General features: G+C 51.3%; 1 protein-coding gene across 8 annotated transcripts in view; it reads right to left on the reverse strand.

Annotated features, from left to right (window-relative positions):
- The window catches only part of HECTD1 (HECT domain E3 ubiquitin protein ligase 1), a 247,790-nt gene that overhangs the window by 45,100 nt on the left and 178,528 nt on the right, over nt 1-24,162 (reverse strand). For 5 of the 8 annotated variants that reach the window (XM_075330086.1, XM_075330084.1, XM_075330087.1 and 2 more), the window contains exons 31-37: nt 23,632-23,814; nt 23,126-23,336; nt 14,178-14,263; nt 13,890-14,017; nt 12,346-12,547; nt 11,693-11,830; nt 10,617-11,224 (exon numbers count right to left, since the gene is read on the reverse strand). In XM_075330086.1, coding sequence (XP_075186201.1) covers nt 10,617-11,224; nt 11,693-11,830; nt 12,346-12,547; nt 13,890-14,017; nt 14,178-14,263; nt 23,126-23,336; nt 23,632-23,814 — 1,556 coding nt within the window. The remainder of the gene's footprint in view (nt 1-10,616; nt 11,225-11,692; nt 11,831-12,345; nt 12,548-13,889; nt 14,018-14,177; nt 14,264-23,125; nt 23,337-23,631; nt 23,815-24,162) is intronic. The other 3 variants (XM_075330091.1, XM_075330090.1, XM_075330088.1) reach the window with 1 other exon arrangement.

Here is a 24,162-nt window from a genome sequence, read left to right on the forward strand (position 1 = left end):
ACTACTGCTGCCCTGACCTTGGCGAAGACCAGTTGGACTGTCGCTAGCCGGAAGGTAGAGCTACGAACCGAGGGTGTTCGTCTCCTATAACGAAGCGTAGAAACGCTAGTGCTCTGGATCAATCGGCACGTGTGGATAAGCATCCTTGATGCCTAATGATGCTAGGAAATATCCTTGGGACCTTGAGGCGATGACATGGCGGAGGGATTCCATCCGGAACCGCCTGGTGTCCACGAGCTTGCTGAGCATTTTTAGATCCAGAACGGGACGGAACGGCCCGTTGTTATAGGTACCGCAAAGAATTTGGGGTAAAAACCGTGACCTTGTTCCTGAAGAGGAACGGGGGTCATCACTCTTTCTGCCTATAGAGTGCACCCTGTTTGCAGAAGAGCAGCGGCCCGGCCGGGAGGTGGAGAAATTCTGAAGAATCGAGTTGGAGGACGAGAAGTGAGCTCTATCCTGTACCCGTGAGACAGAATGTCTCACACTCAATGGTCATTGACCTATGGCAGCTAAATATCGCCAAGGCGGGAGAGCCTGCTACCGACCGAGGCCGCAAGTCATGAGGAAGCCGCCTTGGAAGCGGGTTTTCAGACTGTCGCTTTTTTGGGCGAGACTGAGCCCGCTAAGAATCTTAGCTCCTCTGATCCTTTTGAGTCCACATTGGACGAGGAAAAATGGGACCTGCCCGAGCCTCGAAAAGGCCGAAAACCCCGACCCTCTTGCTCTGTTGGGGTTTGTTGTGTCCGGGCTGAGGAAAGGATGAATCCTTACCCCTGGACTGTTTGATGGTTACATCCAACGCTCACCAAACAGTCGGTCAGCAGAAAAAGGCAACTGGTTAGGCAACCTTTTTTGGAAGCAGAATCTGCCTTCCATTCACTTAACGAGCAGACCAGGCTCTGCTTAAAAACACGGAGTAGCGGAGGCTACCGCCGCACGGTTCGCAGAGTCCAGGACAACCTGAATCGCGTAAGAAACAAATGCAGACATTTGAGAGGTTAAGGATGCCACCTGCGGCACAGATGTACGTGTAACCGTGTCAATCTGTGTAAGACAAGCTGAAATAGCTTGGAGTGCCCCAAGGGAGAGAATGCCGGAGCCAACGGTGCGCCGACAGCCTCATAGATGGCTTTCGACCAGAGATCCATCTGTCTGTCAGTGGCATCTTTGAGTTTGCAGTTCCATCTCCCACTGCAACTATGGATCTAGCTACAAGCCTGGAGATTGGAGGATGCCGCTCGGGACATTGGGTCCAGTCCTTGACCAAGTCAGGGGACAGGGATAACGTGTATCCTAAGCCGTTTGGAGAAGCGCATATCTGGATAAGCGTGGTGTTCCTGGACTGCCTCTCTGAAGGCAGAGTGGTCCAGAAAAATACGTGAAGCTGACTCCTCCACTGGAGGAGCTGTGAGAAATAACCCACATTCTATAGATGGACGCTATAAGATTATTCACTATGGCGTCACAATCAGGTGTATCCAGATTGAGAGCGGTCTCAGGATCAGAATCCTGAGCCGCTACTTCCGCCTCATTACACAGCGAGTCCTTCTGTTAGGACCCTGATGAAACCGAGGCCGCTCATAGCGAGCCCACTTAGGCTGTCTGGGACTGACGTCCGTGCAGAGCCGTGACTCTGGGATGCGTGTGACATTCCCGGAGCTGTTAGTTATTCACACTGAGGGGGGCCATGGATCAATGATTCAACAGTGCCCATATTGTGAGAGACATGTCCGGACTGCTAGGCTTCTAGTATCATAGCCATAGTCTCAGAAAAACTGTCAGTAAATACTGCAGACACCGTCCTCATCCCCTGGCCATTAGTGCATACAATGGGAGTCTATGTACCTGCCGGCCGTATAGCCGTACATGCTGTACCAGCTGTATAGAAAAACATGTGGTTCTGCACCTTTGTTTTACACAGAGAATATGCTGATAACTCCTCCGCATAATCCAGGAGGGTATATACAACGTGCGACCAAACAGTGCAATGTATATAGTACAAGCATATCTATAAGTGCACTTCTGCACTAGTGGGGTTAGCACCACAGGTGCTGCTTAACGCCTGTTACAGCGATTGTGTGACTATCAGAATGCCAGGGTCTTCCACACTTGTCTCTGTATCGTACAGAAACTGACACTAATGGCTGCCGGTGTCCTTGTAGAGAAGGAAGCCGTGGGCGTGCCTGAGAAAGTGCGGGAATCCGGATTCACAGTGCACACAGTGAGAGGGGTGGAGTATGCAAAACATACTCCAGCTCTCAGCTCTGCTCTATGCAGCGTCACGCCCCTACCCTGACTGTCAGGGCTGTGGGCGGTAACGAAGGGAGACTAGGCCCAGAAGCCGGGGACTCGAGTTAACAGCGCGGCCGCCGTAAAAGCGCGGGCCGCGCTGAAGTCCCCGGCGCACCACAAGTGCCAGCCGCGCCGCAGTTCCAGCGGCCGGCGCGACCGATTCATAGAAGTGGCCAGCGTCCCGCCCCTCTCCTGACTGGCAGGTCTGGGGGCGGGAACGAACGGAAGCAGGCCGCAAAAGCCGGGGACTCTAGTTATCAGCGCGGCCGCCGTAAAAGCGCGGGCCGCGCTGAAGTCCCCGGCGCACCACAAGTGCCAGCCGCGCCGCTGCCAGCGGCCGGCGCGACCGATTCCTGGAAGTGGCCAGCGTCCCGCCCCTCTCCTGACTGGCAGGTCTGGGGGCGGGAACGAACGGAAGCAGGCCGCAAAAGCCGGGGACTCTAGTTATCAGCGCGGCCGCCGTAAAAGCGCAGGCCGCGCTGAAGTCCCCGGCGCACTACAAGTGCCAGCCGCGCCGCAGTCCCAGCGGCCGGCGCGACCAATTCCCATAAGTGAGCCTGCTTCAGCAAAGCTGAATGAGGCCATGGCACAGGCGCCGCAGCGCTGATGTCCCCCGGCGCACTACAACACCCAGCATGCTGCGGTGTGAGCGCCAAATGCACGGGGACACAGAGTACCTTGAGGAAGCAGGGCCATGTCCCTGATGTACTCCGCTCCATCCAGCATCTTCTCCAGGGGCTGTAGATGGAGCACGGTCTCAGTGCCTGGAGACCGGTAAATCCCACTTCACCCAGAGCCCTGTAAAAAGGGATGGGGAAGGAATCAGCATGTGGGCTCCTGCCGCCGTACCCGCAATGGGTACCTCAACCTTACAAACACCTCCGACATACAGTGGGGTGAGAAGGGAGCATGCTGGGGACACTATATGTGTCCTCTTTTCTTCCATCCGACATAGTCAGCAGCTGCTGCTGACTAAAAAGTGGAGCTATGCGTGGATGTGTTGCCTCCTTCGCACAAAGCACAAAACTGGTGAGCCAGTGATCCCACTGGGGGTGTATAGCCAGAAGGGGAGGGGCCTTACACTTTTAAGTGTAATACTTTGTGTGGCCTCCAGAGGCAATAGCTATACACCCAATTGTCTGGGTCTCCCAATGGAGCGACAAAGAAAGTAGGTAACGCGAATGGCCAGGGGGATACTCCTTGTGCAGAGCACCAGGATAAGAAAATCCTCCACGTTCTGTGGTAGATCTTAGCAGAAGTGGACTTCCTAGCCTGTCTCATGGTGGCAACGACTCCTTGGGATAATCCTGAAGACGCTAGGATCCAGGACTCAATGGCCACGCAGTCAGGTTCAGGGCCGCAGAATTCCGATGGAAAAACGGCCCTTGGGACAGTAAGTCTGGTCGGTCTGGTAGTGTCCACGGTTGGCCGACCGTGAGATGCCACAGATCCGGGTACCACGACCTCCTCGGCCAGTCTGGGGCGACGAGTATGACGCGGCTGCAATCGGATCTGATCTTGCGTAGCACTCTGGGCAAGAGTGCCAGAGGTGGGAACACATAAGGGAGCCGGAACTGCGACCAATCTTGCACTAAGGCGTCTGCCGCCAGCGCTCTTTGATCGCGAGACCGCGCCATGAACGTCGGGACCTTGTTGTTGTGCCGCGACGCCATTAGGTCGACGTCCGGCACCCCCCAGCGGCGACAGATTTCCTGAAACACGTCCGGGTGAAGGGACCATTCCCCTGCGTCCATACCCTGGCGACTGAGGAAGTCTGCTTCCCAGTTTTCTACGCCCGGGATGTGAACCGCTGATATGGTGGATGCTCTGTCCTCCACCCACAACAGAATCCGCCGGACTTCCTGGAAGGCTTGCCGACTGCGTGTCCCTCCTTGGTGGTTGATGTATGCCACCGCTGTGGAGTTGTCCGACTGAATTCGGATCTGCTTTCCTTCCAGCCACTGCTGGAAGGCTAGTAAGGCAAGATACACTGCCCTGATTTCCAGAACATTGATCTGAAGGGTGGACTCCTGCTGAGTCCACGTCCCTTGAGCCCTGTGGTGGAGAAAAACTGCTCCCCACCCTGACAGACTCGCGTCTGTCGTGACCACTGCCCAGGATGGGGGTAGGAATGATCTTCCCTGTGATAATGAGGTGGGAAGAAGCCACCATTGCAGAGAGTCCTTGGCCGTCTGGGAAAGGGAGACTTTCCTGTCCAGGGAAGTTGACTTCCCGTCCCATTGGCGGAGAATGTCCCATTGAAGTGGGCGCAGATGAAACTGTGCAAACGGGACTGCCTCCATTGCTGCCACCATCTTCCCTAGGAAGTGCATGAGGCGCCTTAAGGGGTGCGACTGACCATGAAGGAGAGACTGTACCCCTGTCTGTAGTGACCGCTGCTTGTCCAGCGGAAGCTTCACTATCGCTGAGAGAGTATGAAACTCCATGCCAAGATACGTTAGTGATTGAGTCGGTGACAGATTTGACTTTGAAAAGTTGATGATCCACCCGAAAGTCTGGAGAGTCTCCAGCGCAACATTCAGGCTGTGTTGGCATGCCTCTTGAGAGGGTGCTTTGACAAGTAGATCGTCCAAGTAAGGGATCACCGAGTGTCCCTGGGAGTGCAAGACTGCTACCACTGCCGCCATGACCTTGGTGAAAACCCGTGGGGCTGTCGCCAGACCAAATGGCAGAGCTACGAACTGGAGATGTTCGTCTCTTATCACAAAACGTAGAAAACGTTGGTGCTCTGGAGCAATCGGCACGTGGAGATAAGCATCTTTGATGTCTATTGATGCAAGGAAATCTCCTTGAGACATTGAGGCAATGACGGAGCGGAGGGATTCCATCCGGAACCGCCTGGCGTTCACATGCTTGTTGAGCAGCTTTAGGTCCAGAACAGGACGGAACGAGCCGTCCTTTTTTGGAACCACGAAGAGATTGGAGTAAAAACCTTGCCCTTGTTCCTGAAGAGGAACAGGGATCACCACTCCTTCTGCTCTTAGTGAGCCCACCGCCTGCAGAAGAGCATCTGCTCGGTCGGGATGTGGGGAAGTTCTGAAGAACCGAGGCGGAGGACGAGAACTGAACTCTATCCTGTACCCGTGAGACAAAATGTCTGTTACCCACCGGTCCTTGACCTGTGGCAGCCAAATGTCGCAAAAGCGGGAGAGCCTGCCACCGACCGAGGATGCGGAGGGAGGAGGCCGAAAGTCATGAGGCAGCCGCCTTGGAAGCGGTTCCTCCGGTTGCTTTCTTGGGGCATGAGTGAGCCCGCCAGGAATCTGAGCCCCTTTGCTCCTTCTGAGTCCCTTTGGACGAGGAGAATTGGGCCTTGCCGGAGCCTCGAAAGGACCGAAACCTCGACTGCCACCTCCTTTGTTGAGGTTTGCTTGATCTGGGCTGGGGTAAGGAGGAGTCTTTACCCTTGGACTGTTTAATGATTTCAGCCAATTGCTCACCAAACAGTCTGTCTACAGATAGTGGCAAGCTGGTTAAACATTTTTTGGAAGCAGAATCCGCTTTCCATTCTTTTAACCACAAGGCTCTGCACAAAACCACCGAGTTGGCAGACGCCATTGAGGTACGGCTCGTAGAGTCCAGGACAGCGTTGATAGCATAGGTCGCAAACGCAGACATTTGCGAAGTTAAGGACTCCACTTGCGGCACTGCTGGACGTATGATAGAGTCCACCTGTGCCAGACCAGCTGAAATAGCTTGGAGTGCCCACACGGCCGCGAATGCTGGAGCAAACGACGCGCCGATAGCTTCATAGACAGATTTCAACCAAAGGTCCATCTGTCTGTCATTGGCATCTTTAAGTGAAGCCCCATCCTCCACTGCAACTATGGATCTAGCCGCCAGCCTGGAGATTGGGGGATCCACCTTTGGACACTGGGTCCAGCGTTTGACCACGTCAGGGGGAAAGGGATAACGTGTATCCTTAAGACGTTTGGAGAAACGCTTGTCTGGATAAGCATGGTGTTTCTGGACTGATTCTCTGAAGTCAGCGTGGTCCAGAAAAGTACTCAGTTTACGCTTGGGATACCTGAAATGGAACTTCTCCTGCTGTGCAGCTGCCTCTTCTGCTGAAGGGGCTGGGGGAGAAATATCCAACAGTCTATTGATGGCCGCTATAAGGTCATTTACCATGGCGTCACCATCAGGAGTATCCAGATTGAGAGCGGTCTCAGGATTAGACTCCTGATCACCCTCCTCTGTCTCATCATGCAGAGACTCTTCCCGCTGAGACCCTGATCCGCGTGATGACGTGGAGGGTCTCTCCCAGCGAGCTCGCTTAGGCTGCCTGGGACTGTCATCTGAGTCAGAGCCTTCAGCCTGAGATGCCTGGGACCCCCTTGAAGCACGGATTAACTCCAACTGAGGGGGACCGGGGAACATTGACGCAGCAGTGTCCATGGTCTGAGTAACTGGCCTGGCCTGCAAGGTCTCTAGGATTTTTGTCATAGTGACAGACATCTTGTCAGCAAAAACTGCAAACTCTGTCCCCGTCACCGGGACAGGGTTCACCGGTGACTCTGCCTGGGCCACTACCACCATAGACTCCGGCTGACGAAGTGGCACAGGGACCGAACATTGCACACAATGGGGGTCATTGGAACCTGCCGGTAGATCAGCCCCACAAGCGGCACAAGTAGCGTATACAGCCTGTGTCTTGGCACCCTTGCGTTTTGCGGATGACATGTTGTCGTCTCCTCAGAGCAATATAGGGTATACAGCCAAGAAGCGACCTTACAGTGCAATTATATATATATATATGGTATAGAGAAAAAAATACACCAATATAACACTGTGGCACTAGTGGGGCCAGCACTAATGTGCTGCTTACCGCCCGCTTAACGCGGGTGTGTGGTCGCCAGAAATCCCTTGTCTGGGTCTCCCAGAGCCTGTGTCCGTTCTCCAGCCAGACTGCATGTAGGAATGGCTGCCGGCGTCCTGTGGAGAGGGGCGGGCCCTGGGCGTGTGCAGACAAAGTGCGGGAAACCTGCGCCCCACTGTGCTCAGTGAGAGGGCTGGAGTATGTAAATAAGACTCCAGCCCTCGGCGCTGACTATCGTACAGCGTCTCTCCCTTGCCCTGATTGACAGGGTGGGGGCGGGAACGAAGTGGAGCTAGGCCGCAAAAGCCGGGGACTAGATTTATAAGCGCCGCCGTCGTAAAAGCACGGTCGGCGCTAAGTCCCCGGCGCACCACAAGTCTCAGCCGCGCCGCCGCTCCAGGGGCGGCCGGCGCGGCAGTCCCCAACACATAAAGTCCCTCAGAGAAACTGCAGTGACTGTAACCCCAGCGCACAGCGCTACTGTCCCCGGCGCACTAGCACACCCAGCAAGTCTGGAGTGTGCGCGGCCTGTCCATACGGGGACACAGAGTACCTGAATGTTGCAGGGCCTTGTCCCTGAACGGTACCCAGCTCCGTATCCAGCAGGTTCTACGGGTCTGTGGATGGAGCCCGGCCTCAGGGCTTGGGGGCCGGTAAGATCCCACTTCCTCAGAGCCCCTCAGGGGGATGGGGAAGGAAAGCAGCATGTGGGCTCCAGCCTCCGTACCCACAATGGGTACCTCAACCTTAACAAACACCGCCAATAGGAATGGGGTGAGAAGGGAGCATGCTGGGGGCCCTAGTATGGGCCCTCTTTTCTTCCATCCGATATAGTCAGCAGCTACTGCTGACTAAACAGTGGAGCTATGCGTGGATGTCTGACCTCCTTCGCACAAAGCTTGAAAACTGAGCAGCCCGTGATCCCACGGGGGGTGTATAGCCAGAAGGGGAGGGGCCTTACACTTTTTAGTGTAATGCTTTGTGTGGCCTCCGGAGGCAGTGCTATACACCCAATCGTCTGGGTCTCCCAATGGAGCGCCGAAGAAAAGATCATTTACTAAGGCGTCCCCTTCAGGTGTATCAAGATTGAGGGCAACGTCAGGTTCAGAGCCCTGAGCTGCGCGTCCGCCTCGTCCTCCAGAGAGTCCTCGAGCTGGGAACCCGAGCAGCGTGAAGAAGTCGGGGAAGATTCCCAGCGGGCCCGCTTAGTCGGTCTGGGACTGAGGTCCGGGCAGGAGTCCTCCGCGTGGGACCTAGGGCCCAACCTGGGAGCGCGCTGCGGCGCGGACCGAGAGGGGCCTGGAGGCGACGAGCTAACGGGGACCGGGGCCTGAGCAAGGACCGGTCTGGACTGCAAAGCTTCTAGCAGCTTGGCAGACCATTTGTCCATAGACTGAGCCATGGATTGTGAAAGTGACTCAGAGAGTTTCTCAGCAAACGCAGCAAACTCTGTCCCTGCCGCCTGGACAGGGGGAGCAGGGGGGTCTACATGAGCCGAGGGGCCCACTAGTGACCGAGGCTCCGGCTGAGCAAGCGAAACAGGGGTCGAGCATTGCTCACAGTGAGGGTAGGTGGAACCCGCAGGTAACATAGCCGCACAAGAGGTACAGGTCGCAAAAAAACCCTGTGCCTTAGCACCCTTGCTCCTTGTGGACGACATGCTGTTGTCTCCTAGGAGAGTGATCACTGAAGGTATATGGGAAGGGGTATGCAGCCCGACCGAACAGAAATATGTATATAAATACGTATCTATTCCGGCACCCTGGGGGGGACCAGCACCGGGTGACCGGTGTGGCTTACCGACCGCTAAAAAGCGGAGTGTGTGTCCTCCAGATTCCCTGCCTTAGGTCTCCCAGAGCTGCAGAGCTCTTCTCGGATAATCCTCCACCGGCAGAATGCCAAAAACATGGCTGCCGGAGCTTTCAGGGGAGGAGTGGAGCCGTGGGTGGTGCTAGAAAAGTGCGGGAATCTGGGGTCCCCACAGTGATCAGTGAGGGGGGAGGAAACATACAGGATGCTCCGGCCCTCACAGCCGACGTCAGGCCGGCCGTCCCGCCCCTTACCCTTGACAGGCAGGCCCGGGGGCGGGATTTTTGCTACTAGGCCGCGATGAAGCCGGGGACTAAATTTAAGACCGCGGCCGACAAGCAGGTGCGGTCGGCGCGGAAGTCCGCCGGTCTTCACAAATCAGCAGCTGCTGCAGCGTCCGGGAAGAAGGCACTCCATGCACAGTCCCCATGGGGACACAGAGTACCTTATAGATGCAGGGCCCGGTCCCTGAGGATGAATAGACTCCTGTCCAGCAGATTCCCACAGGGGCTGCGGAGGGAGCCCGGTCCCAGTGAATGGATGACCGGTCAGGATCCCACTTCTCCCAGAGCCACTAAGGGATGGTGAAGGAAAACGGCATGAGGCTCCGGCCTTTGTACCCGCAATGGGTACCTCAACCTTAACCGCACCGCCGACATAGTGGGGTGAGAAGGGAACATGCCGGGGACCCCGTGGGGGTCCTCTTTTCTTCCAACCGATATAACTAATCTGAGAATGCATGAGTGGATGTGTGCCTCCTTCCACACAAAGCATAAAACTGAGGAGCCCGTGATGCACGGGAGGGTGTATAGGCAGAGGGGAGGGGTTACACTTTTAAAGTGTAATACTTTGTGTGGCCTCCGGAGGCAGAAGCTATACACCCAATTGTCTGGGTCTCCCAATGGAGCGACAAAGAGGAGTGGATGTACAGTGGTTCTCCTCATCCAAAGAAGTTCAGGGTGCAAAAATCAGCCACTGAGGTGATGGCGTCTGTGTTCTGGGATAAGGAGGGCGTGCTGCTAGTGGACTACCTTCAAAAGGGTTCAACCATCAATGCAAGGTATTACATTGAACTTTTGGACCAATTGAAGGCAGCTCTAAAAGGCCAAAAGTGCGGCAAGATGTCCATAGGAATCTTGTTCCTGCAAGACAACGCCTCCGCTCCCACTGCACAAGCGACCTTGGCAAAACTGTCAGAGCTTCCAAATGGTTGACAACCCACCATATTCACGAGATATAGCTCCCTCCAACTATCATCTGTTTCCAAACCTGAAGAAACACCTCAAGGGTACCAAATGTCACACCATTTCTGATCCCATGGCTGCTACAGATGCCTAGTTTGAGGCACAACCGAAATCCTTCTTTTTGCTAGGTTTACAGAATTTGGAATACCGATGTAAAAAGTGTGCTGTCATCAGTGGAGAGTATGTGGAATAAAGTTTTATCATCCTATATCGTTTATTTCTGGGTAAAGCCAAAGACATCAGCAGCCCCTCGTACACACATACATATACACAAACACTGAACAACCCTTTAAAGAATTAAGATATAACATCATTCAATCAGGGTATAGTCTAGCTCTTAAGGTGTCCTTTAACCTCAAAAACCCTCTACTACAACACATTCCCCAATATAAATCTCAAAATCCTTATGTAATGTTCTCCAAACTCACCCTAAATCTTCAATGCTGACCGGAGGTCCAGAACCAGATGGATTCTTTAGCATCAACTCTTGGAGTTGTGTGTTTTTCTCATCCTCGGACAAGCTGCGGTTGCTCAGAATGTGTCTTCTTTTCACAGACAACTCACGGATATCTCTGAGGAAGCGTGCACGATGTGGGTTTACAAGTTCAAAGTCCTCCCATGTCAATATACCCTGGAACCAGGCTGGCGGTTTTGGCTTTGGTGGGTCCAAGATGAACTCAGATTTGGAATCTTCCTCAAAGCTTCCCACAGAGAGGGCGTCGTGTCCATCTTCTGTGGAAGCTTCAGATTGACTTTCAGTACAGTGCTCACTTTCCTCACCCTTAGAGGCGTACAACAGTTTACTCATATTGCTTTTGATATCCCCCATACACATAAGTCTGAAGAAAGGCTTAGAAATAGGCAAGTCTACTAGGCGATTGTCCTGTATACATTTTGCCAAAAATATACCCAGAAAATGACAGAGCCTGGTCACCCTATCAAGTTCTTCACTGTCCTGGGGATAGGGTGCTATGAATAGTCCACATGACCGCTGCACATAATATCCAGGAGGCTTCAAGCCACCACCCAAGTCAACCTAGGAGATAAGACAATAGTTAGGAGGTGTACTCAAGTCTGTGAAGCCACTTCTGTGCATAAGGAGGTTGTCACATGAAGTTTGCAGGGTGACCAGATGATCGGCTAGGACTATAAAATCCCCATACACATTACACAAATATTGGCCAACCCTACCGATTTTGGGCGGACATAAAGATTATGCAGTTGGAATTCTCTCTTTTTGTTTGGTGGGAAGATGAGCCACCGCCTGAGGAGTGTGACAACGGCTCTCTCAGAGAACATAGGAGTGTTCAGGGGAGTCCACCCAACAATCATTCAGCCGACAGGTATCTAATGTGTATCGCACGCGCAACACTTTACCTGTTGTTGTCTGGGGGAGAACTCATTTCTATACATATGAAAAAAACAAAGTAATGTGTGGACGGGTCCATATGATGCTCTACGTTCTAATGATGCCACATGCACGCCATCTTACGGGTCTCGTTACCTGTCGAGATTCATCATCGGGGAAGTCATCGTCACACAGCCAAATCCCCAAGTCTGTTTTCTGAAACTCTGCTGCCACCAGGGCATAAAATTCAAGGGTAGGGCCCAGCCCAGTCCCTTCCTCTCCAAGAAACTCCACCTGGAAGAAAATATGTGGCCATTTAGATTGATGACAAAAGAAATAAAATTAAAAAGAGAACCCGTCACATGATTTATGCTGCTGGAATTACGGGCATCATGAATCGCAGTCTGGCTGCACGATTGTAGCCAGTCTGAATCACTTCCATGAGAATACAGTTATGACATCCAATGGTAGAGATGAGACCAGACCGATGCCACCCCATCCGGCACCTCTCCATGTGATTGACAGGTCTTTTCATAGCAAGAGACCTGTCAATCACCTATAGTAGAGCTGGGAAGAGCTCGGCGGTGACACACCAGACTGGTCTATGGTCCCCAGCCAGATCTTCTCACTATATTTTTGCTCCCCCCTTGTGGTTCCAGCAGCATAAATCATGTGGCAGGTTCCCTTTAATACACACACATATACAGAATAGCTTTACATTTTATACTTTTAACAGAAATACTAAACCCCAATAGCCCTTCATATACTGGGTGTAAGAGAAACATTGACTTCGAAACTAAGAAGCATACCTCAAGAACAGACTTGCGATCTGCATGGATCTGCATGACATTTTCTGCCCATTCCATCAATGATTCCCCTCGTGGGACCTTCACTCTCTCGTGCTTTAAACGTCCAACTCTAAATTCTCCGGGGTCATCCCTACGGACTGCACTGGCGGTCCTGCTCCTCTCCACCGTGGCCTCCCGCCTGTTCTGCAGCCACACAATAGCTCTGTGCAAAACAGAAAAACCTCATCACATTGTGTATTATTGCAAAAAATCCACTATGACAGCACAGCCCAAATATGATCTGATACACCTCTGATTGTCACAAGTGTGTAAAGGGGCTTTTCACGGTTACAGAAACAGTGCCACACTAGACTATGTGGCGACAGTGAAGTGACCCAGGCTCAGCTGCAGTACCACACACAAAATGAGGACAGGGGTGGTGCTGTGTGTGAAAGAATCCAGCCCTTGTCTTTATTTTGCTGGACAATCCCTTTAAAAGAGATCTGCATTGCAAATAGAGTCCTGCTACTAAGTATGAACTATCAATGATTGGATCTGAAATATGAGGACTGTGCTAAAGGGGTTGTCACCTTTGAGGAAATATTGGTCCCTAAGTGCAGTATAGCATACAAACCGTATACTCACCATCCCCTAGGTTAAGGCTAAAGGGTGCTTTACACGAGACGATCTATCGTGCGATGCATCGTCGGGGTCACGGTTTTCGTGACGCACATCCGGCATCGTTCTCGACGTCGTTTCATGTGACACCTCCGAGCGACACAGAATCGCTCACAAATCGTGTACTTGTCGCTCAGTTTCAAAATATTGTTTATTTAAAATGGCGCCGCTTGTTCATCGTACCCGGGGCAGCACACATCGCTCCGTGTGACACCCCGGGGACGATGAACACAGCTTACCTGCGTCCCGCGGCTATGTGGAAGGAAGGAAGTGGGCGGGATGTTTATGTCCCGCTCATCTCCACTCCTATTGGGCGGCCGCTGTGTGACGTCGCTGTGACGCCGAACGTCCCTCCCCCTTCAGGAGGAGGATGTTCGCCGCCCACAGCGAGGTCGCTCAGCAGGTAAGTACGTGTGACGGGGGTTTCATGACTTTGTGCGACACGGGCAGCGATTTGCCCGTGATGCACAAACGACAGGGGCGGGTACGATCGCTCGTGAAATCACACGATCGGTCGACTCGTGTAAAGCAGGCTTTAGGCGCTGGCGCCTCAGTGACAGCCAATCAGTGAGCTGAGCGGTTCTGAGCCGCTGAGCTCGTTGATTGGCACTGGATGTGGCTTGAACATCTGCAGTGCGGCAGCCCATGCCAGACACTGGGGGCAGCGGCAGAGACTCGGACAGCGAGTATTGCATGGTTTTAGAGGACAATCCCTTTAAGGGAATGTCTTAATCAATGTGCAGCTTGAACAGTGCCTGCAGGATAGGGTCATACAATGCTGGGACCTTTAGTCACGTGAATGAAAATTAATTAACCCCTTGAACCGACTCCTGTGCCTTCACGTGTGTGCAATGTCATAAGGATTTATTTCCGGGTTTATACTATACCTTGATGCTCCAAATGCCGTACATGTGAAATAAAGCTGCCTGGTCTCAAAGGGAATAAGGAAGGGGCATTTGCTTGTTAGCTGCTCACACCAATCTGGCAAAGCCCCACTAGCCAAAGCCAAGGGCTCCTAGAAAGAGTAAAAGGAAAAATAAAAAAAAATAATTTTTAATACATTCAAGGTCCATAAAGACAAGCATTCAGTGTCATTTGTTGTATTATCAGCTCAAGTGCTACCCCCCCCCTCCCCCACCCCCTTGTCCCTTCACCCCCACAAAAAAAACCCATACCTCAATCTGTTGCAGGATTTTGGTTGTGATTTTTTTGCTGGTAAATTCTTCGGGGGAAACACTGAATAGAAGCATTTCATCATCTTCTAGGGTAAACGGAAAGAAAAAAAAAGTGGATTTTAATTTCCTTCATCCTTTCTGTTCTTCCCTATCTTACCCACTTAAATTAGGGTTTCCATTCAAGGGAAGCATCATTGGAAAATGACCCCATGTTTAAAACAGGTGTTTTTGTTAAAAATGGCAAATTTATTTGTCATATGACAATTTGTATTAAATATTAGAAAAAAAGAAATCTTGCAATTTTCACTCAGACCACTAGGGCTTTTTAAGAGTCTAATTTTCTGTTTTAGGAAACAACACATGTAGATAGTTAAAATAGTCTCTGGTATTGAAGCATCTAATGAGCGGGTGCAGTTTATTGTGAAGGGAGGGGGAACAGGAGCTGTGACATCATTATTGCGATTGATTCTGTGGTATCAATTGTACACAGATTACAGACAAACTAATGCAAATGAAAAAGCAGCTGTGGAAGGTTTTCAACAGGTAAGATACCATTGGGCTGAGTTCACACATTGCGGTTGTATTGTATAGTGGTGTTAACTGTTATTGTAACCCTGCCTCTAATGATAAAGAAACAAAAAGGAGATAGTTGCACTCTGTAGTGATAAGATATGTGTAACAATGAATATGGGAATATAGACCTGCATTACCGCTATGAAAAACATGTAAAAATGTGAGCCCAACAGCCAGCGACAAGGCAACCTAATTTTTGCTGGGTACCTATCAAACCAATGCCTCTCTTTTGGTTCAAAAAACAACAATTTATGGGTGGACAGGAACCTGTAAATTGAGAAATAAAATTACCAGAGGCTGAAGAGCAGGAGAAGTGCTCAATCAGAAGACATGACCCTGTAATCTAAGAAAAAGACACGCGCTGGCTCCCACTTCAAGCCAGAGCCCAGGAGGGATGGTGAAGGAGCACGGCATGTAAGGCTCCAGCCTTGTAAATCAACCTTACAACACCACCGACACAGTGGGGTGAGAAGGGACATGCCGGGGGTCCAGACGTGGACCCACACTTCTTCAATCTCTTTCCAAAAAGGAAAAAATCATATGAGAATGCATGTGTAGATGTATGCCTCCTTAACACAAAGCGATAAACTGGCTGGGACTGGCTCACCAGGGGGTGTATAAGCTCAGAGGGAGGAGCTACACTTTTAGGTGTAGTACTTTGTGTGTCCTCCGGAGGCAGAAGCTAAACACCCAAGGTCTGGGTCTCCCAAAGGAACGATAAAGAAAGACTGATGGCACTTCCTATCTTTCTAATGTGAACAGGTACAGACTGAGCATGAAACATAGTAACAAAAAAGAGAGAGTTGCACTCTCATGCTTAGACTATCTCTCCCTGAGGAAGTCAGACAACGAAACGCGCGTTGGAAGAAGGCAGATGAATTGCTCAGTCCCTGTATTAGGTATTTACTACTCTATCACACTGTTCCACTTTGTGAACTATGATAGTTTTTTTGTTGATGGCATTTTTCTGAACATTTATCTATATAACCACTATACTGACATCAGTCAATTAGAGTACAAGTTACATAACTGGTATATATATTTATTATTTGTATATTGATGCACTCTTTTGACTAATATTTCAGGTATATGTTTTTACTCTGTTTATTCATTTTCTTGCCCACATTTAACTAATTATCACATAGCTTAATAAGTAGCTATTACATTCAATGGTCCCCCTTTATTTAATCACTTTTTCATTCCTGCCTTAACTTGAGTGACCTTGTTCCTACAAGCACATTGTTCCTCCTAATTATAAATTGTATTTAAAGAAGGGAATTTTGTTACTTACCGTAAATTCCTTTTCTTCTAGCTCCTATTGGGAGACCCAGACGATTGGGGTATAGCTACTGCCCTCCGGAGGCCACACAAAGCACTACACTAAAAAGTGCAAGGCCCCTCCCCCTCTGGCTATACCCCCCCGTGGTATCACGGGTTCTCCAGTTTTAGTGCCAAAGCAAGAAGGAGGAAGCCAATAACTGGTTTAAACAAATTAACTCCGAATAACGTCGGAGAACTGAAAAACCGTTCAACATGAACAACATGTGTACCCGCAAACAACCAAGAAATCCCGAAGGACAACAGGGCGGGTGCTGGGTCTCCCAATAGGAGCTAGAAGAAAAGGAATTTACGGTAAGTAACAAAATTCCCTTCTTCTTCAGCGCTCTATTGGGAGACCCAGACGATTGGGACGTCCAAAAGCTGTCCCTGGGTGGGTAAAGAGATACCTCATGTTAGAGCTGCAAAACAGCCCTCCCCTACGGGGATGTCACTGCCGCCTGCAGGACTCTTCTACCTAAGCTGGCATCCGCCGAAGCATAGGTATGCACCTGATAATGTTTGGTGAAAGTGTGCAGACTCGACCAGGTAGCTGCCTGGCACACCTGTTGAGCCGAAGCCTGGTGTCGTAGCGCCCAGGACGCACTCACGGCTCTGGTTGAATGGGCTTTCAGCCCTGAAAGAACCGGAAGCCCTGCAAAACGGTAGGCTTCCAGAATTGGTTCTTTGATCCATCGAGCCAGGGTGGCTTTAGAAGCCTGCAACCTCTTGCGCGTACCAGCGACAAGGGCATCGGAACGGCGTACGGGCGCCGTGCGTGAAATGTAGATTCTGAGTGCTCTCACCAGATCTAGCAAACGTAAATCATTCTCATACCGGTGAACCGGATGAGTGCAAAAGGACAGTAAGGAGATATCCTGATTAAGATGAAACGAGGATACTACCTTAGGGAGAAACTCCGGAATGATGCGCAGCACTACCTTGTCCTGGTGAAACACCAGGAAGGGAGCCTTGGATGACAGAGCTGCCAGCTCAGACACTCGCCGAAGCGATGTGATCGCAACGAGAAACGCCACCTTCTGTGACAGGCGAGAAAAGGAAACTTCCTTCAGAGGCTCGAAAGGCGGCTTCTGGAGAGCAACTAGAACCCTGTTCAGATCCCATGGATCCAACGGCCGCTTGTACGGGGGTACGATATGACCAACCCCCTGCGGGAACGTGCGCACCTTAGAAAGACGTGCTAGACGCTTCTGAAAAAACACGGATAGTGCTGAGACTTGCCCTTTGAGGGAGTCTAGCGACAAGCCCTTTTCTAACTCCTATTGTAGGAAGGAAAGAAAGATAGGCAATGCAAATGGCCAGGGAGACACTCCCTGAGTAGAGCACCAGATTAAGAAAACCTTCCACGTTCTGTGGTAGATCTTAGCAGACGTGGGCTTCCTAGCCTGTCTCATGGTGGCAACGACCCCTTGGGATAATCCTGAAGACGCTAGGATCCAGGACACACAAGCCACACAGTCAGGTTCAGGGCCGCAGAATTCCGATGGAGAAAACGGCCCTTGAGACAGTAAGTCTGGTCGGTCTGGTAGTGACCCCGGTCGGCCGACCGTGAGATGCCACAGATCCGGGTACCACGATCTCCTCGGCCAGTCTGGTGCGACGAGTATGACGCGGCTGCAATCGGATCTGATTTTTGCGCAGTACTCTGGGCAAGAGTGCCAGAGGTGGAAACACATATGTGAGCCGGAACTGCGACCAATCTTGCACTAAGGCGTCTGCCGCCAGAGCTCTGTGATCGCGCGATCGTGCCATAAATGCCGGGACCTTGTTGGTGTGCCGAGACGCCATTAGGTCGACGTCCGGCCCCCCCCCCAGCGGCAACAGATTTCCTGAAACACGTCCGGGTGAAGGGACCATTCCCCCGCGTCCATGCCCTGGCGACTGAGGAAGCCTGCTTCCCAGTTTTCTACGCCCGGGATGTGAACTGCGGATATGGTGGATGCTGTGTCCTCCACCCACATGAGGATTCGCCGGACTTCCTGGAAGGCTGCTGACTGCGTGTCCCTCCTTGGTGGTTGATGTATGCCACCGCTGTGGAGATGTCCGACTGGATTCGGATCTGCTCCCTTCTAGCCACTTTTGGAAAGCTAATAGGGTAAGATACCCTGCCCCGATTTCCAGCACATCGAACTGAAGGGTGGACTCCTGCTGAGTCCACGTCCCCTGAGCCATGTGGCGGAGACAAACTGCTCCCCACCCTGACAGACTCGTATCTGTCGTGACCACTGCCCAGGATGGGGGCTATGGCAATGAGGTGGGAATAAGCCACTATTGCAGAGAGTCCTCGGCCGTCAGGGAAAGGGAGACTTCCCGTCCAGGGAGGTTGACTGCCCATCCCATTGGCGGAGAATGTCCCATTGCCGTTGGCGCAGATGAAACTGCGCAAAGAGAACTGCCTCGATGGCTGCCACCATCTTCCTTAGGAAGTGCATGAAGCGCATTAAGGGGTGCGACTGGCCTTGAAGGAGAGACTGCACCTCTGTCCGCAGTGAACGCTGCTGGTTCAGCGGAAGCTTCACTATGGCTGATAGAGTATGAAACTCCATGCCGAGATACGTTAGTGATTGAGTCGGAGACAGATTTGACCTTGCCAAATTGATGATCCACCCGAAAGTCTGGAGAGTCTCCCGCGTAACATTCAGGCTGCGTTGGCATGCCTCGAGGGAGGTTGCTTTGACGAGTAGATCGTCCAAGTACGGAATCACCGGGTGTCCGTGAGAGTGCAAGACTGCTACCACTGCTGCCATGACCTTGGTGCCCACCCGTGGGGCTGTCGCCAGACTGAATGGCAGAGCTACGAACAGAAGATGTTCGTCTCCTATCACAAAACGTAGAAAACGTTGGTGCTCCGTAGCAATTGGCACGTGGAGATAGGCATCTTTGATGTCTGTTGAGGCAAGGAAGTCTCCTCGAGACATTGAGGCAATGACGGATCGGAGGGATCCCATCCGGAACCGCCTGGCGTTCGCATGCTCGTTGAGCAGTTTCAGAACCAGAACAGGACGGAAGGAACCGTCCATTTTTGGAGCCACAAAGAGATTGGAGTACAAACCCTCGCCCTCGTTCCTGAGGGGGGACAGGGATCACCACTCCTTCTGCTCTTAGAGCGTCCACCGCCTGCAGCAGGGCATCTGCTCGGTGGGGAGGTGGGGCCGTTCTGAAGAATGGAGTCGGAGGACGATAACAGAACACTGTCCTGTGCACGTGAGCACAATGTCCGTCACCCACCGGTCTGTGACCTGTGGCAGCTAAATGTCGCCAAAGGCGGGGGAGTCTGCCATCAACCGCGGATGCGGAGAGAGAGAGAGGGAGCTGAGAGTCCTGAGGAGACCGCCTTGGTAGCGGTTCCTCCGACTGCCTTCCTTGGGCGAGATTGAGCCCGGCCGGAATCTGAGCCCGTCTGAGGTTTTGTAGCCCTTTTGCACGAGGACAATTGGGACCTGCCGGAGCTTGGGAAGGACCGAAACCTCGACTGTACTTTTAGGACAGCATTAACAGGGTAAGTCGCAGTGCAGACATTGCGGGGTTACGGAGGCCTCTGCGGTACAGATGTCCCTGCTCAAGGTCAGCTGCGCAAGAACAGCAGAAAAGGTTAGGTTGCCAATACGGCTGTGGATGCCGGAGCAACCGACACGCCGATAGCCTCCTAGACAGATTTCAACCAGAGTCCATCTGTCTGTGAATGGCATCTTGAAGTGAAGCCCCATCTCCAGTGCAACTATGGCTCTATATGCAAGCCTGGAGATTGGAGAATCCACCTTTGGACCCTGGGTCCAGCGCTGACCACGTCAGGGGAAAAAAGGGATAACGTGTATCCTAAAAACGTTTGGAGAAGACGCTTATCTGGTAAGCGTGGTGTTCCTGGACTGCTTCTCTGAAGTCAGCGTGGCCAGAAAAATACTCAATATCTGCGTGAGACACTGAAAAGGAACTTCTCCTGTTCGTCTCCTATCTCCACTGGGGGAGCTGAGGGAGAAAGATCCAACCTTCCATTGATGGACGGTATAGGATCATTCCGTATGGCGTTACCACCCGGTGTATCCGGATTGAGGCCTTTTGTTCAAGTAGATTGCCCATGGGTGCAAGTCTCTATATTATGACTACTCCGTCCCTGTCCATGGACAGGGTTGACAGGAGGTTTCTTTGGCCACAACTAGTAGAGCCCCGGCAGACGAAGTGCTAGAGACCCCGGCAGACGACGTGCTACAGGGGAGCATGCACACAATGGGACGGTGTCATGAACAGCATCCCATGTAGTAAAAACAGCACTGAAAACTGTGTTGCTTTTTTGCCGCTGCCGACTAGCTATCTAGAAGTATATAGCCAAGATTGGTGACCGTACATTGCAATGTATAGCATACAGGCATAAAGTACAAATGACCACTGCAGCACAAGCAATACAAGCAGCATAGAAGCCTGTGCCCTGGCACCCCTGCTCTTCTGCTGCTGTATACTAGTCATCTAGGGGAATATAGCCCAGAAGAGTGACCCTACAGTGCAATGTATAGCATACAAGCACAAGTACAAATGAACACTGCAGCACATGCAATCCAAGCAGCATAGAAGCCTGTGCCCTGGCACCTCTGCTCTTCTGCTGCTGTAGACTGGTCATCTAGGGGAATATAGCCCAGAAGAGTGACCATACAGTGCAATGTATAGCATACAAGCACAAGTACAAATGCACACTGCAGCCCATGCAATACAAGCAGCATAGAAAAAAACCTGTGCCCCAGCACCCTTGGTTTTCTGCTGCTGTAGTCTAGCCATTCCAGAAGAATATAGCTAAGACTAGCGACTGTACAGTGCAATGTATAGCATATCAGCATAAACACAAATGAACACCTCAGTCGTGCAAAACAAGCAGCCTAGAAAGCCTGTGCTTTAGCACACCTGCTTTCCTGCTGCTGATGTGTCGCTCCCCAAGCGGGCATATAGCGACCTATGTAGTTAAAAACAACACATGTATACACTGCAGTTATATCGTGGTCAGCACTATGTGTGCCTCTTACCGCCCGCCTATAAGCGGGTGTATGATCGCCACTGTCCTGCCTTGGTGCCCCGAGCTCTGCAGTAATGGCTGCCGGCTTCTTCCCCAGCTCGTGTGAGTAGGGGCGGGCCGTGGGCGTGCCCCCAAGGCAGAGCGGGAATCCGGCGTCCGACAGAGTGCAGTGAGAGGGCTGGAGCATGTAAAAAGGCTCCAGCCCTCGGCGCTGCTGATTGCTCAGCGCCTGTCCCCTTCCCTGAGTGACAGGGAGGGGGCGGGAACGAAGCGGCACTAGGCCGCAGAAGCCGGGGACTGGAGTTATAAGCGCCGCCGCCGTAAAAGCGCGGTCGGCGCCCAGTCCCCGGCGAACTACAAGTCCCAGCCGCGCCGCCGCTCCCGGAGCGTCCGGCGCGGTAGTTCCCAAAACACAAAGTCACTCAGCAAAGCTGCAGTGACTGTAACCCTTTACTGTCCCCGGCGCACTAGCACACCCAGCAAGTCTGGAGTGTGCTGTGCCTGTGTGTACGGGGACACAGAGTACCTGTAATGGTGCAGGGCCATGTCCCTGAACGGTACTCCAGCTCCGTATCCAGCAGGTTCAAATGGGTCTGTGGATGGAGCCCGGCGTCAGAGCTGAGAGGCCGGCAGGATCCCACTTCCACAGAGCCCCTCAGGGGGATGTGGAAGGAAAGCAGCATGTGGGCTCCAGCCTCCGTACCAGCAATAGGTACCTCAACCTTACAACACCATCCAGGGGTGAGAAGGGAGCATGCTGGGGACACTATATGTGTCCTCTTTTCTTCCATCCGAAATAGTCAGCAGCTACTGCTGACTAAAATCTGTGGAGCTATGCGTGGATGTCTGACCTCCTTCGCACACAAAGCTAAAACTGGAGAACCCGTGATACCACGGGGGGGTATAGCCAGAGGGGGAGGGGCCTTGCACTTTTTAGTGTAGTGCTTTGTGTGGCCTCCGGAGGGCAGTAGCTATACCCCAATCGTCTGGGTCTCCCAATAGAGCGCTGAAGAAAAAAATGTTCATTTCTACAAAAAAAAAACAAAAAACCACAAAACCCCAAAAACTTACTTTTTTTAATAAAATATATTCTTTTAAATCTTATGTTTATTGGTGTTTGTGATTCTCATGTATGGCATTATGTTCGCCATTTATGCATGAGATCTTTTTGAATCAGTTATAGTATTTTGACACCTTATTTGGGGATTTTTGATTATGCAGTGCTAAGATATATTTCTTAGATTACAGGGTCGTGCCTTCTGATTGAGCACTCCACCTGCTCTACAGCCTCGGGCGATTTTAATTCTCCATTTGCAGGTTCTTGTTCCTCCATAAATTGTAGGGTTTTTTTTTTAACCCAGAGAGAGGCATTATTTTGATAGGGACCCAACAAAAAAAGAGGTTGCCTTGTCACTGGCTGTTGGGCTCACATAACACTGGCCATTTTTGTGCGCCAAGTGTCTCAATTTTTATATGTTTTTCATAGCAGTAATGCATGTCTATACTCCCATATTCTTTGTGACACATATCTTATCCCTACAGAGTGCAACTGTCTCCTTTTAGTTACTATGCTTCATGTTCAGTTTGCACCTGTTCACATTAGAAAGATAGGATGTGCCATCAGTGTTTTTTTCTCTGATGATAAAGAGTCTGCTGTAAACTGTTCCTGAAAGGACAAGAAGTAGGGGTCTATATAGAGCCCCAGTGCGGTGTGTGTGATCATATGGAGAAAGAAAAACCGCCAACATTTCAATAAGATAAATGATTTTTCTGATGATTGCTTCCCTTTTACCAATAACAAATGTATTTACTGGAACAACCTGAAGTATCTCGACGATACTGTAAAATCTTCACATTTGGAAATCCATAGCGCGTTTGTCACATGTTCACATACTTTACACAAGTCTCATTTGCATGGGAAGGGGGGGGAGGATTATGTTACTCATTTTCCCTATATAACGCCACTTTCAGTGCGCACAATGCACCCAGTCAGGACTAACAGAAGGCCAGGAGATCTGCCTGAGGGCCAATAACTCACCTTCTTGTGGTGTCCTGGCAGAATACGGGTCGCTGGCTACAATATAGAGGATGCGCAGGAGCTGCAGGACGTCCTCCACCCCACATGAGTTCTGGCCGCTGCCGGCCTTCGCCTGTGGCTGCTCCCGGCCGTGGCTTAAAATGTCAGAGCTCTGTATAGTGCCGAGAGCAGCGGGCATCACAGCCGACTTGCATCCATTCTCACAGAAGTCCTGCAAGAACAACACCGTGATGTAGAAAGGCAATCAACACAAAAAAAGGCAAAAAAATAAATAATAGACACCAATAAATATAGATAAAATGACCCCAAACCCCACCAGGCATGGTTCACTTTTCTTGGTCTATTACACAGAATAGTATATTAAGTGGATCTCCCCTTTTAGTGTTCTTGAAAGTCAATACATTCTGAATTATAAAGATAAAACAAAGAAAAAAACAAAAACAAAACAAAAACACATCAAAAGCCAAGCATAAAACTAAAGTTACAAGCCCCCCCGCCCGCTTTACTTTGTAAGCAACGATAAGCTGGGAGCAGTTGCGGTTCTTTCGGATGCTCTTGTTAGTTCCAGTCAGTTTCCAGCGCCGCAAGAAGCTAGGATCTGCGTTCCTCTGCAGATAGGTGATCAGATCATTCTTTGGCAAAGCATCTGTACCCAGTGACTGCTCCACATGTTCCACGGACCAGCAGCCCTGAAGAAGGGAATGCGCCATTAAGGGATATCTCAGCTCTGAATATCACAGCTGGACAGATCTGCTCTACTACTGGAAACTGAATGGAATTTATGGGATGAAACTCCGTCCTATATCCAGTACCTCCTATGACTAAGCTAAAGGGCAACAGGAATGAATGCAAACCAAAAAGAGCAGCAGTGGAGGCTTTCAATGTGTAAGATGCCACTGGGCTGCGTCCACACGCGGCGTTATCACAGTCCCAATACCGTGTGATTGCAATGTGTGACCGGAGCCAGGCCGAGAAAGCACTGGGTCAGTAGGAGTTAATGTGAGCAGCATCACTCCCATAGGCATCAATGCAAAAAA

Source organism: Anomaloglossus baeobatrachus, chromosome 12, assembly GCF_048569485.1.
Source record: "Anomaloglossus baeobatrachus isolate aAnoBae1 chromosome 12, aAnoBae1.hap1, whole genome shotgun sequence".
Taxonomy (NCBI): Eukaryota; Metazoa; Chordata; class Amphibia; order Anura; family Aromobatidae; genus Anomaloglossus; species Anomaloglossus baeobatrachus.